Source organism: Armigeres subalbatus, chromosome 3, assembly GCF_024139115.2.
Source record: "Armigeres subalbatus isolate Guangzhou_Male chromosome 3, GZ_Asu_2, whole genome shotgun sequence".
In the NCBI taxonomy this organism is placed as follows: domain Eukaryota; kingdom Metazoa; phylum Arthropoda; class Insecta; order Diptera; family Culicidae; genus Armigeres; species Armigeres subalbatus.
Window position 1 is genome coordinate 42,080,081 of NC_085141.1, and position 15,493 is coordinate 42,095,573.

Here is a 15,493-nt window from a genome sequence, read left to right on the forward strand (position 1 = left end):
GAAGCCTCCTTTCAAGAGGCTCGGTAGCCTCCTTTTAAGAGGCTTGGTAGCCTCCTTTCAAGAGGCTTGGTAGCCTCCTTTCAAGAGGCTCGGTAGCCTACTTTCAAGAGGCTCGGTAGCCTCCTTTCAAGAGGCTTGGAAGCCTCCTTTCAAAAGGCTCGGTAGCCTCCTTTCAAGAGGCTCGGTAGTCTCCTTTCAAGAGGCTCGGTAGCCTCCTTTCAAGAGGCTTGATAGCCTCCTTCCAATAGGCTTGGTAGCCTCCTTTCAAGAGGCTTGGTAGCTTCCATTCAAGAGGCCTGGACGCCTCCTTTAAATGGGCTTGGAAGCCTCCATTCAAGAGGCTTGGAAGCCTCCTTTCTAGAAGTTTGGAAACCTTCTTTCAAGAAGTTTGGAAACCTTCTTTCGAGAGGCCTGCAATCCTCTTTTCGAGAGGCTCGGAAGTCTTGTTTTAAGCCTTTTTTAAGTGGGTTGGAAGGCTTCTTTTATAAAGCTCGGTAGCCTCCTTTCAAGAGGCTCGGTAGCCTCCTTTCAATCGGCTTGGTAGCCTCCTTTCAATCGGCTTGGTAGCCTCCTTTCAAGAGGCTTGGTAGCCTCCTTTCAAAAGGCTTGGTAGCCTCCTTTCAAGAGGCTTGGACGCCTCCTTTCAAGAGGCTTGGACGCCTCCTTTCAAGAGGCTTGGACGCCTCCTTTCAATGGGCTTGGAAGCCTCCATTCAAGAGGCTTGGAAGCTTCCTTTCAAGAAGTTTGGAATCTCCTTTCAAGAAGTTTGGAATCCTCCTTTCGAAAGGCCTGCAATCCTCTTTTCGAGAGGCTCGGAAGTCTTGTTTTAAGCCTTTTTCTAAGTGGGTTGAAAGCCTTCTTTTATAAAGCTCGGAAGGCTCCTTTCAAAAGGCTCGGAAGGTTCTTTTCAAAAGGCTCGGAAAGCTTCTTTCAAATGGCTCATAAGCCAACTTTTAAGATGCTTGAAAGTCTACTTTCAAGAGGCTCAAAAAACTTCTTTTTAGAAGCTCGTAAGCCTCCTTTCAAAAGGCTTAGAATCCTACTTTCAAGAAGCTCAATAACCTACTTTTACCTGGCTCGAAAGCTTTCTTTCAAGATGCTTGGAAGCCTCTCTCCAAGAAGCTCGGAATTCTTCTTTCAAGACGTTTAAAGCACACTTTCAAGAGGCTCAGAAGCGTCCTTTCAAGATTCAAAGGAAGCCTTCTTTTAAGTGACTCAAAAGCCGCCATTCAAGAGGCTTGAAAGCCTCTCTACAAGAGGCTCAGAAAGTTTTTATAAAGAGGTGCGGAAGCCTACTTTTAAGATATTCAGAATTTTTTTCTCAGAGGCTCGGAAACCTCCTTTCAAAAGCTTTTTCCTTCAAAAGGCTTGGGAGCCTACTTTCGAGAGGGAGTACCTCAATTTATGCAAAATTTCGAAGGGGTACCTGTCAAGAAAAAGGTTGAGAACCACTGTTATAGATCAAACAGAAACTTTGTATTTTTGCCTAGCCCTCAATAAATATCACAAACAAAACCTTTCCTGATGCTAATTTTATATCCTTCAACAAACTTTAAAGGTTCTATACTTGAAAGGTTTAGCAAACCTATAGACAAACCCATGCCACTAATCTGCATACAATAATCGTGAGTCGTCAATAGAGATGCAAAAAAAATCAGGAACCAAAACAGCTCAATTTATGCAGCGCGGAAAGTGCACTCCATGCCAACGCCTGCTTTTCTCCGTCATCCACGTATTATTTTTATTATTACATACCACACAGCTGCCACGATTCTCCGCACTCCATCAACAAGGATCGTTCGATAGGTGGGCGACGATCGGAACCGACCGCACGGCCGACTGCGATTGAGACGTCCGCAAGTACAAAAGCAGCTCAAACCAGGTGCTTGGCGAATTTGCATCGCAATTGTCCATTTGAATAAAGTCATATGTTCCGTCGCTATCTAAAATGCAAATATTGATACGACCCTCTTTGGAACGATTGTCGTCCTCAATAAGGAAGATTTCCGGTGGTCGATTCCGAGAGTCGTTTCGTTTTGCTCCGCAAGACGACACGCGGTCACACCACACCGAGAAGCGTGAACCGAATCCGTAATTTTATGGAGCATTTTTTAGCGCCCATTGATCTGGAAAGTGGATACAAAATAGAGTGTTGTTGGAGCAAATTCGGCACACGACCAGTTCATAAATCTATGATCACTAGAATCGGTGGCGGCGTGATTGCCCTGGGCTTGGTTGCAATGCCGATCGATGAAGCACGCGCTAAGTAGGCGACGGCGGTGCCCTGTGGTGTCCATAGCACCGTGGAGTTACCAAGCAAACACGTGACCAGACGAAGTCATCCAACGCCTACAAATATCATGTTATCCGAGTTTGATTATAAAACAAATATCGGAGGCCACAGCTAACCAACAAATAGCTACGGACAGTTATGATAATTTTCTGCACTAAAGGAGTCGAAGCCACAATAATGATGATAGCGTCGCCCATAATCACTGCCAGGGCACAATGTAGATGGCGCAGCGATAATGATAATAATCATTGCTTCTTTGGGGTCGCTCATTTTCATTCTTCAATTGGAGGACCAAACTAACTAACTAACCAGTCAAATAGCTGGCCATCAGGGAGGCAACCGATTGATGGATTAGCCCACTTTTTTCAGCTTTCGTTCCGTTATTGTCCTACGCGACTGACTGACGACGGCGGATGACCGACAAGCGCGCGGCTGGCTACGGGTCAAAAGAGGAAACTCTGCGGGTTGGTCGTCATAGAGGACAATATCCAATAGGCGACCGATCATGACGACATGCAACCACGGGCGTCCGGGTGCATGGATTCCATTGAAGAAGCTGGGACAAAAAAATGGCGTGGCTTGTCTGTGATTACCGAGCCGGGTCCAGTCGAGTGGGGTCCGTCCCTCCTGCGGAGCGAACGAAATCTGGCTGACTAAAATGGAAATAAATCTATCAATCAAGTCGGTGCGGCGCGCAACGCGAGTTTGTTTTTGTAATTTTCGGGTTCTCTTACTGGTTCATTTGGTCGCAACACGAGGGCTTAATTTGGTTTGGGGTTTGAGTTGACCACAAACGGATTCGTGACACGCGGTTGGATTTGGGCGGGTGTGGATGGATGGATGGAGCTAGGAGAAATTTCCGACCCCGGACTCGGAGGCATTCGGTTCGACCGCGGATCGGTCTATTGGTCCAACCCAAGTCAGGCCGTGGCAGTCCAATTATGCGCGCGTGTGTTTGATTAGGCGTAGCATGCGTTGAAAATGTGACTTTGAATTCGCTGCGGTTATCCAAATTCAGCGTAAACGGCAATAGTTAAAACGTGCCGGGTCTGATGGAGACTTTCAATGTCAACTCTGTATGTTTTGCTTCAGATACAGATTAGTATGCATATGGGAATGTTATTCTTAATTTATATCCTCGTAATCTACCAGACAAGATTCAGTAAAAATATCACCAGAGTTAAACATTCATAACGTTCATCGCAGAGCCTTAAAGGCACTACCTACGCAAGATTTTTTTTAAGATAGATATCAGTATGGCTCCACCGTACAATATTCAATATAAACCCAATCTATCTTGAAACCAACGAAAAAGAGACTATTTCTCTGGAGTTAAAATTTGATTCATATCGATAAATTCAATCTCAATCATTATTCGGCATTTTTATTCTATAATGTGAATTTTTTTCCTACAGTTTCTGGACACCCATTTCGCATGAGAAATCAACCGAAAACGTTTCATTGCTTGATCGAATCCAAGGTTGGAAGCCAACATTAAATCCCGGCTCTCACGATCGCAATTCATTCTCATTAGCATTCGATTTATATTTTAGTTAATGCATCCCCAAATAACCCCTTCTGTTCCCTCCATCTCTTCCAGATGATCGCCAACTGATCGCCATATCAGCTCAACCGCAAAATGCATCACTGCCATCAATTGCCACCACCAATCAGCAGCAGTAGCAAGATCCGCAACAACTTAACCAAAGCAACCAAGCTCTTCAACCGGCCTACTGCAACCGCTCGACAACGACGTCATTAATTGCAACCAAATCTTTTGGCGGCCTGCTACGCCCCGAATCCTCGCGTATCAATTTAAAAAACATTTAAATTTTCGTAATCTCCTCGGTGTGCCGGTGTGTAACCAAAAAATAAAGCCGTTCAGTTATCCGGTGCAGTAGCAGCAGCCGACGAAGAGCCGCGCAAAGTGCATTCGCACATATTTATGTTGGAAATCATCACGAATGGCATAATGACTTCATCGGGCATGGACATAAGTGAATCGTTTCGGCCCGAGGATCTGGGAAAGACAGACTTCTTCGACTTTGTGAGTGGAGGATCGTCCGCAGTGACTGCCAGCACCTCTGGGGACATGACCGTTGCCAACGGGGGCGCGGGGTCATCATCGACAGCATCGACAGCAACCACGACGACCGCGGTGACGTTAACGGGCAGCACAGCGACAGGAGGACAGCCCAGGATCCCGTCGGCTGTAGATCGACCGCCGGGAACGGGCGGAGGCGGTCCCAAAAATGCCGGCCCCGAATCCCTTAATGGAAGCCAGTCCACCACGAGCGGGAGTGGCTCCAGCAATAGCAGCAGCAGCGGTGGTGCCAGTGGAAACAATGGCCCTGCCAGCAATCAACCGCTGCAAGGATTCGATCAGGTGAGTGCTACCATTTTTTGAGAGTTTTGCCCCATTCAAATTTATTTATCTGCGTAATCACTCAAGTCGACGATAAGCAGAGGTACCTACTTACACTAAACTGTTTTCCTCGATTGAATGAGAGCCTCTTATTCGTTGAAGAGTTGAGACCAACTACGCTGTCTGTCTCCTCTCTTCACCGCCCAACTCATGAACGCACTTACCGTCTCTGATCAAAGCAGTTCGGTTCGGCGGGTTTACCTACGCGGAATGTATTCCGGCCCTCCTCCCCTTCGTGAGAGGTAATCATCCTCGACAAGAAAAAATACCAACAACGATGGCTCAGAGCACCTCCGAGTGGTTGGTAATTGTTAAATTGCTGTTTCAATCGATATTAATTGGGTCAATAATACTCGAAATTAATTTCAATGCCTGGCTCGATGACGGCGTGACGACGATGGTATGCTCGACATTGAACTAGTGCGCGGAACGAAGTTAGTTAGGAGGAAAAATGTTTTATTGCAAATTAGCCAATCGACTCATGGATGGTTGTTGTTGATAGATTTTCAGTTCATTCGCAAAACGTTGAAATGGAAAGTTCATTCGCATAGTTCAAATCAACTCACCATTTTGCAACAATTCCATACTATGAAGGATAACAAGCCATTTGATCGGCTTTGTTTAATGGATCCTTACGCCCCTATAATATCAAACATATTCGGTTTCATTACCCAGTATCGAAACTAATTTACTGCTACTCGAAATAAGAAACCATAAAAAATCAATTTCGATTTTTTCTAATGGAACAATGCATTAGATTTCATAATTGATAAAATTTTATAAAGTGCCACAGTAACAGGGCTAAATAATATATTCCTAGCAAGTCCATTTTAATATTTCAAAACTCAACTTTTAATCCGACTCGATACACTGGCTTAGCCAGCTTTATCTACCTAACTGCAAATCGTTTTTCGCACCAGTTCCGATAAAGACCAGTTCGGACGCCAAGGCAATTGCCTTCGGAGCTTCCAGTATTGGATCGTTACTACCATTTCGACCCAAAGTGGAATGAAAATGTATGTTATGATAGTTATGATTAGATGAAGCGCAGGATCGCATCGGGTTGTCGTCTTGAGCCTTTCGTGGATAATAAATTTAAGCTTCGGCGACCGAATCGACCTCCACAATGCGTTGCGTGCTGCTTGTCTAGCAGACTCCGCCAGGGAGCCATCGATATGGAGATAAAGTCTATGGAAGCTGATCGTAGGGCCTTCGGAAGGCAGCAGGGTGAAAAAAGTGCTTCCAGCAACGAACTCGGACGATCAGCAGGCACTCTTCGAAGGTAATATATTTTCCTAATGAAAGAGAAATAAAACTGTGTTTTGCCATCGGGTAGGCTCTGTGGTTGCTAATACCTGCGTGTGGATGCAAAACGATCGAGTCGGTCGGTCGTGCCAGTACAAGTGTCGTTAGTGAGCTTGATGAAATGGTAACTGGAACTTTGAGATCGCAGCGAAGCCCCTTCTTCGCCGCGAGTCGCTCAAACTGCCGACCGACGCTCGTTGGATGCGATTATAGATTATAAATGAAGATTATATTTAATGCTACGTGCTTCGAAGATGCTGCTGTTTGGTGTGCAGAAGGTCCAGTAGGTTCGTCTTGAGCGCACCAGCAGGCGCTTCTGCGGCCGCCATGGACAGTCTAATGAAAGTTTATTATCTCACAGATCCGAGGATCGTTCAGCTGAAGAAACCTGCCGGGCGCCCCTCGGATGACGATGATTTACAACTGTGCCATCTTCCACGTAAATCAACCGTCTTACTGCTCACAGCATGCGGGATGACACAAACCAGTTCCAGGCATCATCGCCGTCATCGTCCCGTTCTTCGTTCCACGTTCCAGCTTCAATCAATTAACGCGCTGCCGCGCTTCTCAAAAAGCGAAAGTTATCATTTCAAAACATAGTAGGCTACTCATTATTGCTCAATTCCATTCCATACCATGAGTTCGAAATCTCAGCAGGCTGTTATCAAGAAGCAGTCGTCAAATTTTCGATGACCTATTAATCGAGTTGAAACTTCTTCCTCTTCTTCTTCAACTCTAAAGGTCTCGATTGCCGTATTGTTTTGACGAACGAAACTTTTGCCGAAGGGTTCCCATTAAAAAGCTATTACCAACTGTCTAACTGAGCCATCAACTCGCCGTAGGATTGCGTGCAGTATGGCGATTAATTAGGTTGGTAGAATCGCTGCCGAATGGGTGTTTGGATTGAGGCAATTTGATACATTTATATCACGATTCTCCTATCAGGGATAATTTTGTTGTGAAGAAAATGTTAAAGCAAAATAAGCTATGGCAATCCTTGGCAAATTGAAAAAAAAAGTTTAGGATGCTTCCACTGAAAATAATTTTTTAATTCCTTTCTTTAGGGGAACTGTTCCGTTTTCCATTTTACTGAACATATATTCATCTCATCGCGAAACAAAGAAATACGGCACCAATTCCGTCGCTTCTTTTTGCTAGCAGAAAAAAAACACAAATATCATAAACAAATCAAATTCCTTTCCATTGTTTTGTTTTTCGTGAGATGAATATCGAGGCCATGAGATGAAGCCCAGGAGCAGTAACTCTATTTTTAGGCACTCTGTGTTACTGAAGCGCTACTGAACCGAGATCTACTGTGGTATTCTGCTGCACAGGATCCACACAAAATCTATATTTAGATATCCATAATTCGTTATTGTTGTCGTTGCCAGTCCATCTTTTCGTCCATTGTGCCCGTTTGTCCATATCGTGTATCCAATGATCGTTGCATTTTTCTGTTGCCATTTATCCGAGTAACGTTGGAGAAATGCCTCCGGGAAGAGCAAGTTGTTAGTCGCCATCAGGCAGCCGTGACGGTAAGGCGCGTACCCCAAAACGCCACCGTATGTGCTGCGGATCCGGCGACTGGCGAAGGGGGGTGAGGGGCGGTAATCAAACCCATGACCATCCGCTTGTAAGGCGAACGTGTAGCCAACTACGCTACGGGACCCCCACCTCAAAAAGAATATACCACACGAGCTCAGCTCAAACTTTGTCTAATTTTCGAATATTGGCCGCCGTTTGTAGTTTTACTATCAAACTGGGGTCGTGAGTTCAATTCTCACCAAGAGCACTCCCAAAAAACAAATCTTACTATTATTATATATGTTCTGGGCATATACAATTCAGCAAGGTTTTAGTACAACGAATGTAAGGTTTTTATACAAATATTGTATTAAAATAATACAAAATTGTGACAACCATTGTATTGAAATCTTCCGAAATTGTATCCGATCCACCGTGCTCGCTGTACAACTTGCCTTTATATGCCTGTCAAATCGCTATCAAAAACCATCAAACATTCTGGTTACGTACCCAAACCACCGAAGAAATCTGATTTAGGATGAATTCTCCTTAAAATTCAGATAAATTGTCCGTTGGAGTTCGGATGAATTTCCCCTAGAAATTCGGATGAATTTCCCCTGAAAATTTTGATGAATTTCCCCTGAAAATACGGATGAATTTCCCCTGGAAATTCAGATGAATTTCCCCTGGAAATTCTGATGAATTTTCTCCGGAAATTTTGATGAATTTCCCCAGGAAAGTCTGATGAATTTCCCCCGGAAACTCGGATGAATTTCCCTCGGAAATTCGGATGAATTTCCCTCGGAAATTCGAATGAATTTCCCTCGGAAATTCGGATGAATTTCCCCCGGAAATTCGGATGAATTTCCCCCGGAAATTCGGATGAATTTCCCCCGGAAATTCGGATGAATTTCCCCCGGAAATTCGGATGAATTTCCCCCGGAAATTCGGATGAATTTCCCCCGGAAATTCGGATGAATTTCCCCCGGAAATTCGGATGAATTTCCCCCGGAAATTCGGATGAATTTCCCCCGGAAATTCGGATGAATTTCCCCCGGAAATTCGGTTGAATTTTTCTCTGGAAATTCGGATGAATTTCCTCTGGAAATTCGGATGAATTTCCCCTGAAAATTTTGATGAATTTTCCCTGGAAATTTTGATGAATTTTCCCTGGAAATTCAGATGAATATCCCCTGGAAATCGGATGAATTTCCTCGAAATTCGGATGAATTTCCTCTGGAAATTCGGATGAATTTCCTCTGGAAATTCGGATGAATTTCCTCCGGAAATCGGATGAATTTCCTCTGGAAATCGGATGAATTTCCTCTGGAAATCGGATGAATTTCCTCTGGAAATCGGATGAATTTCCTCTGGAAATCGGATGAATTTCCTCTGGAAATCGGATGAATTTCCTCTGGAAATCGGATGAATTTCCTCTGGAAATCGGATGAATTTCCTCTGGAAATCGGATGAATTTCCTCTGGAAATCGGATGAATTTCCTCTGGAAATCGGATGAATTTCCTCTGGAAATCGGATGAATTTCCTCTGGAAGTCGGATGAATTTCCTCTGGAAATCGGATGAATTTCCTCTGGAAATCGGATGAATTTCCTCTGGAAATCGGATGAATTTCCTCTGGAAATCGGATGAATTTCCTCTGGAAATCGGATGAATTTCCTCTGGAAATCGGATGAATTTCCTCTGGAAATCGGATGAATTTCCTCTGGAAATTCGAATGAATTTCCTCTGGAAATTCGGATGAATTTTCTCTGGAAATTCGGATGAATTTCCTCTGGAAATTCGGATGAATTTCCTCTGGAAATTCGGATGAATTTCCTCTGGAAAAAATTTCCTGTGGAAATTCCTCTGGAAATTCGGATGAATTTCCTCTGGAAATTCGGATGAATTTCCTCTGGAAATTCGGATGAATTTCCTCTGGAAATTCGGATGAATTTCCTCTGGAAATTCGGATGAATTTCCTCTGGAAATCGGATGAATTTCCTCTGGAAATCGGATGAATTTCCTCTGGAAATTCGGATGAATTTCCTCTGGAAATCGGATGAATTTCCTCTGGAAATCGGATGAATTTCCTCTGGAAATCGGATGAATTTCCTCTGGAAATCGGATGAATTTCCTCTGGAAATCGGATGAATTTCCTCTGGAAATCGGATGAATTTCCTCTGGAAATCGGATGAATTTCCTCTGGAAATCGGATGAATTTCCTCTGGAAATCGGATGAATTTCCTCTGGAAATCGGATGAATTTCCTCTGGAAATCGGATGAATTTCCTCTGGAAATCGGATGAATTTCCTCTGGAAATCGGATGAATTTCCTCTGGAAATCGGATGAATTTCCTCTGGAAATCGGATGAATTTCCTCTGGAAATCGGATGAATTTCCTCTGGAAATCGGATGAATTTCCTCTGGAAATCGGATGAATTTCCTCTGGAAATCGGATGAATTTCCTCTGGAAATCGGATGAATTTCCTCTGGAAATCGGATGAATTTCCTCTGGAAATCGGATGAATTTCCTCTGGAAATCGGATGAATTTCCTCTGGAAATCGGATGAATTTCCTCTGGAAATCGGATGAATTTCCTCTGGAAATCGGATGAATTTCCTCTGGAAATCGGATGAATTTCCTCTGGAAATCGGATGAATTTCCTCTGGAAATCGGATGAATTTCCTCTGGAAATCGGATGAATTTCCTCTGGAAATCGGATGAACTTCCTCTGGAAATTCGGATGAATTTCCTCTGGAAATCGGATGAATTTCCTCTGGAATTCGGATGAATTTCCTCTGGAAATCGGATGAATTTCCTCTGGAAATCGGATGAATTTCCTCTGGAAATCGGATGAATTTCCTCTGGAAATCGGATGAATTTCCTCTGGAAATCGGATGAATTTCCTCTGGAAATCGGATGAACTTCCTCTGGAAATTCGGATGAATTTCCTCTGGAAATCGGATGAATTTCCTCTGGAAATTCGGATGAATTTCCTCTGGAAATCGGATGAATTTCCTCTGGAAATCGGATGAATTTCCTCTGGAAATCGGATGAATTTCCTCTGGAAATCGGATGAATTTCCTCTGGAAATCGGATGAATTTCCTCTGGAAATCGGATGAATTTCCTCTGGAAATCGGATGAATTTCCTCTGGAATTCGGATGAATTTCCTCTGGAAATTCGGATGAATTTCCTCTGGAAATTCGGATGAATTTCCTCTGGAAATTCGGATGAATTTCCTCTGGAAATTCGGATGAATTTCCTCTGGAAATTTGGATGAATTTCCTCTGGAAAGCATTTCGAAGCATTAATTATGTAATTTTTTTAAACACCGCAATAAATCATTTAGTTTTTAATTATGATTGAATAAAATTTCTTTCTTTCAAATATTCATTCGACAAAATGTAGCAAGATTCTTCATTCTAAAATCTGGCTTTTGGCGAATGGACATTTGGTCGAATGAACATTTAGTCGAAACCGGATTTTAGCTTGAAGAATCCTCGTACATTTGGTCAAATGATGTTTGGTCGAAAGGACATTTGGTCAAAAGCGGATATTCGAATGAATAATCTTGGTACATTTAGTCGAATGACGTTCCGTCAATTGGATATTTGAATGAAAGGAACTTTTTTCATTAATATTTAAAAATAAATGATTTATTGCGGTATCCCAGGATATTGACTTTGGCGAACCTCTCTAACCGACAACGATGAATTTATACCACCTGGTCAAAATATATTAAGTTGAATGATGCTTCGTCAAATGAAACTTGGTCGGAAGGACTTTACGTCAAATAGACATTACGTCATATGACCATTTGGCTGAAATAAAATTGTCGGCCAACAATCAACGAATTATGGTTGGAATTGAATTTTATACTGAATTAATTATTGTATAAAAATGAAGTGGAAGAAAGAGTATAAATGAAAAGAATAAGAAAATCATTTCCATTCGCCCAAACGTCCTTTCGACGAAATGTCATTCGACTAAATGTCAATCAACGGAATGTTCTTATGCCGACTACAATGTAGTATAGGCAAAATAACATTGGTCTCATTGATATGAAAATTATTTTAAGCTTCTAGTGTAATGTATTTACTTGTCATAAAACGTTTGCCATTTAATTCCACTACTTTATTGTACCTTTGAAAGTATTCGTATTCGTATTCGTTTCTTCCGCAGCTGGATAAACTTCCTCACGTCCTTTAATCATTTCATCCATGTATCTTGTGGATTATTTATTCAAATAGAAACAAAAATCTATTGACGAATTATCAATTTTAATAAATTTTTAACCGACTAAATGTCCATTCGATCAAATGTCCTTTCGACTAAATGTCATTCGACTAAACTTCATTCGACAAACTGTTCCAAAGCCGTTCACAACGCGCATTTTTGCCTACTGCAGGACACCATCTGCTGAGTCAACTAGTAATTTATAAAAATACGTCGTATGTGTCATAAGACGAGTTTGTACAATCCCATTTAATTCCACCACTCAATTGCACCTTGACAAATACGTATCTCGACCTCAACAGTAAGGTCGTCTTCAGTGTCCCTAAAAAGGCCTTATGGAGAAAAGATTATATGATCAAAAAAAAATTTTTTTATACTGAAAAAAATCAATAGGGTGGGTGTACCAATTGTCGCCATACATAAGAAAAACATTTTTTTTTTAAAATAAGCAAGAGGCATGTGGGTGGACTTTATATATCAAGCGAAAGGTTTTACTTCCTGCTCCTTAAAACAGCTGTGACAAACCACAATAAAATTTGTTATAATCCTTAAAATTGATTAATCCATAATAGGAACGCATGTACCAGTTGTGGCACTATTCTTAATTTTGGTTCCTTATTTGGCAAATCCCATTGTTTTCTTATGGGACTGGCCAAATAGGGATCACTCGTGCGACAATTGTTTTGGAGGAAATCAAAGGTGTTATCGTATCATATGAATATGCTTTATCGATATGAACTTGGTTTGTGGTGAATTGATTGGCCATTTGGCATATAAAGCACTAGTGCGACAACTGGTGCTATAGCCACAACTGGTACATCTAGCCTAGTTGATATAAAAATTTAAATACCTTAAAAACCCATATTTTTTTTGCACTAAATTTTTACCACAAAAACTTGACTTCAAAACACATTTTCAAAATTTCAGGTTTCCAGAATTGGGAAACCTCGAAATAAATTTTTGCCGTGAATTTCCACTACATAGGTTCCCCTAACCCTAACATAAACATAAGGGACCTAGTAAACTACTCTGGTTGATTTCTGCGGTTTTGACCATCCCTTCCTGATAGCACATACTCCAATAAATCACCGCACTAAGCTATCCCACCCGACCAGAGAGACCCAGCATGCCTCGTTTGTAATTGCCTACTAATCGGATCAAAACCAGGGCCCGGTTTGCCCGCGCACGATTTTATACCCTCTAATCACCATTATCAACCGCCCATGTTCGTTCATGTTCATCGACATCACCATCGTCATCGTCGTCATTTTATTCATGATCATCATCATAATCATCATAACCGATATAGAAGCTGGCCGCGCCGCAATGGAGTAATAGTCCCGGTACCCAGTTATCACTGACTGGTAGCTGGCCAACTAGCCAACCAACGACTAAGTAGGGACCATGCGAATCGGAATCATAATTATTTAGGCATTAGCCAACTGACGCTGATTGAGCGGATGACGATCGTCGCCGTCGAATCGACGACGACATAGACGACCGCGACTACGTTCGTTGACGGTTATTAGTGTCGTCGTTTATGTCAACAGATTAAGACCGGACCGCAAAAGGTGTAATGAAATGATTGGAATTTGTTTGCGATAAACAAATTTGTTCAGTACTCGCAAGTGTATATATTTAACAGTGGAGGTTTGCGTACCCAGCTGGACGCTAATTAGCGGAGATGTTATTACCGGATGGTCGATTACTGCACCGCGGTTAGCGCTTCGGTATCCGATAATGTGGATTTACTGTATTACAAGTTGAAGGGTACCGACAGGATTTGGATATGTAGTTGATTCGGTCAAAAACAGTGTACTTTAAGATCAAATTATCAAACATAAAAAATCCATGATTATTTATGGGTACAATAAGCATTTCTGAAATGAATCAATTCATGAACCTGTGGTAACTGTTTGAACGTTTGATAAGTTTTTCAAGGTATACCTTATGGTCAGAGAAATCAATCATTTGGTCACACTCCCGGAACCGTTCTGCCCTATCTAATTCTATCAATTCAGTGGTGCGGAGAGTGTGTAAGAAGGGTAGTAAATTAATAGCTATCACATAATTCTGCATGGAATCATAATTGGGACCAGGTTCTGTCAATTGATTATCGATTCTCAATCGAAAAAAAAATATGTAGAACGCTGACAAATAATTATTTTCATTTCCCTTCAGAAATCTGGAAGTTCAAACCGATAAAAAATTCATTTATAGATTTCTAAAAACGACATAGCTAACAAGTTGAATCACTCCAAGATATAACCCTAAGAAAAATATGAGCTCAAAAGGATATGATTTGGGCGTGTCTCTTGTCGTGACTTTACGTCCAACCCTCAACGAAATTGTTTCAAAACAAACTTCATTCGTGCCCATTCAAAGCATACACGATCAAGTAGGAATACTTAACTTATCCATTCAGACCAACTTTCGAAAAAAGCTTCATACATTTTTGCTTCTTATCATAAAATCTCTACATTCACCTTCTCCTCTACTCTCGCAGTCCATTGACCTTTCAGCATCACCATAAGAAAATATTGAACATATTTTCACACCCCTACATTCATAACTAACTCTCGGTGACTAACAGTTGCTGATTTTGGATATGCTTTCTTGGGTTGAGCTTTTTTCAGGCCCATAACATCCTTCCAGCATCAAAATCAGAACATATTGAACTTTTTTTACACCCATATTTATTCTAACCCTCAACGACAACAGTTGCTAAATTTGTGTTATGCTTTTTTGGGTTGAGTTTTCCAGGCTCATAACATCCTTCCAGCATCAAAATCAGAAAATATTGAGAAAAAAAATGTAACACCAAAATTTACATATTCTAACACTCAGTGACTAACATTTGCCGATTTCGGTTATGCTTTCTGGGGTTGAGTTTTTCAGGCTCATAACATCCTTCCAGCATCAAAATCAGAAAATATTGAACTTTTTTTACACTTATATTTATTTCAACCCTCAATGACAACAGTTGCCGATTTCGGTTATACTTTCTTGGGTTGAGTTTTGCGGGCTCCTTACATCCTTCCAGCATAGAAATCAGAAAAAAAAACTACAAAAATGTTTACATTATCTAAATCTCGGTGACTAACAGTTGCCGATTTTGGTAATGCTTTTTTTTATTAATATGTATTTTTTTTAATCTACAGATTAAGTTCAACACCGCTGGTTATGCGCTCTTGGACTGAGTTTTCCAGGCTCATAACTTTCTTCCAGCATCAAAATCAGAAAATATTGAACTTTTTTCACCCATATTAACATATTCTAACTCACTGTCATAAGGCGAGTTTAGCTCAATTACATTAAACCCACCGCCTCGGAATTAAATGGAATTGTGCTAAACTCGTCTTATGACAGTAAAAACATTCCAATAAAAAAGAGCTACATAATTTTCTTGATATTCTAACTTTCGGTGACTAACAGTTGTCAATTTTGGTTACGCTTTCTTGGGTTCAGTTTTCCAGGCTCATAAGTAGAGGTGTGCGCCGCGACGTCACGCCGCCGCCGCTGACAGTTTTTGACACGCCGCCGACACCGACGATTTTGCATCGGCGCGCCACTGTCAAAATTTTGTCACGCCGCTGATTTGTTATTTTCCACGCTGATTTAAATTTGTAGAAGTCCGCAGAATTTTCAGAGCAAATTCCGAAGATCCAGTGTAGTTTTCGTAAATTTCCTGATTGATATCCTTACAACAC

The 15,493-nt window shown here is 41.6% G+C and overlaps 1 protein-coding gene across 6 annotated transcripts in view; it reads left to right on the forward strand.

Annotated features, from left to right (window-relative positions):
- LOC134227546 (zinc finger protein sens-like) overlaps positions 1-15,493 on the forward strand; it is a 555,365-nt gene that overhangs the window by 515,035 nt on the left and 24,837 nt on the right. For all 6 annotated transcript variants that reach the window (XM_062709113.1, XM_062709112.1, XM_062709115.1 and 3 more), the window contains one exon: positions 3,894-4,679. In XM_062709113.1, the coding sequence (XP_062565097.1) occupies positions 4,239-4,679 (441 nt within the window). In that variant the 5' untranslated portion in view covers positions 3,894-4,238. The remainder of the gene's footprint in view (positions 1-3,893; positions 4,680-15,493) is intronic.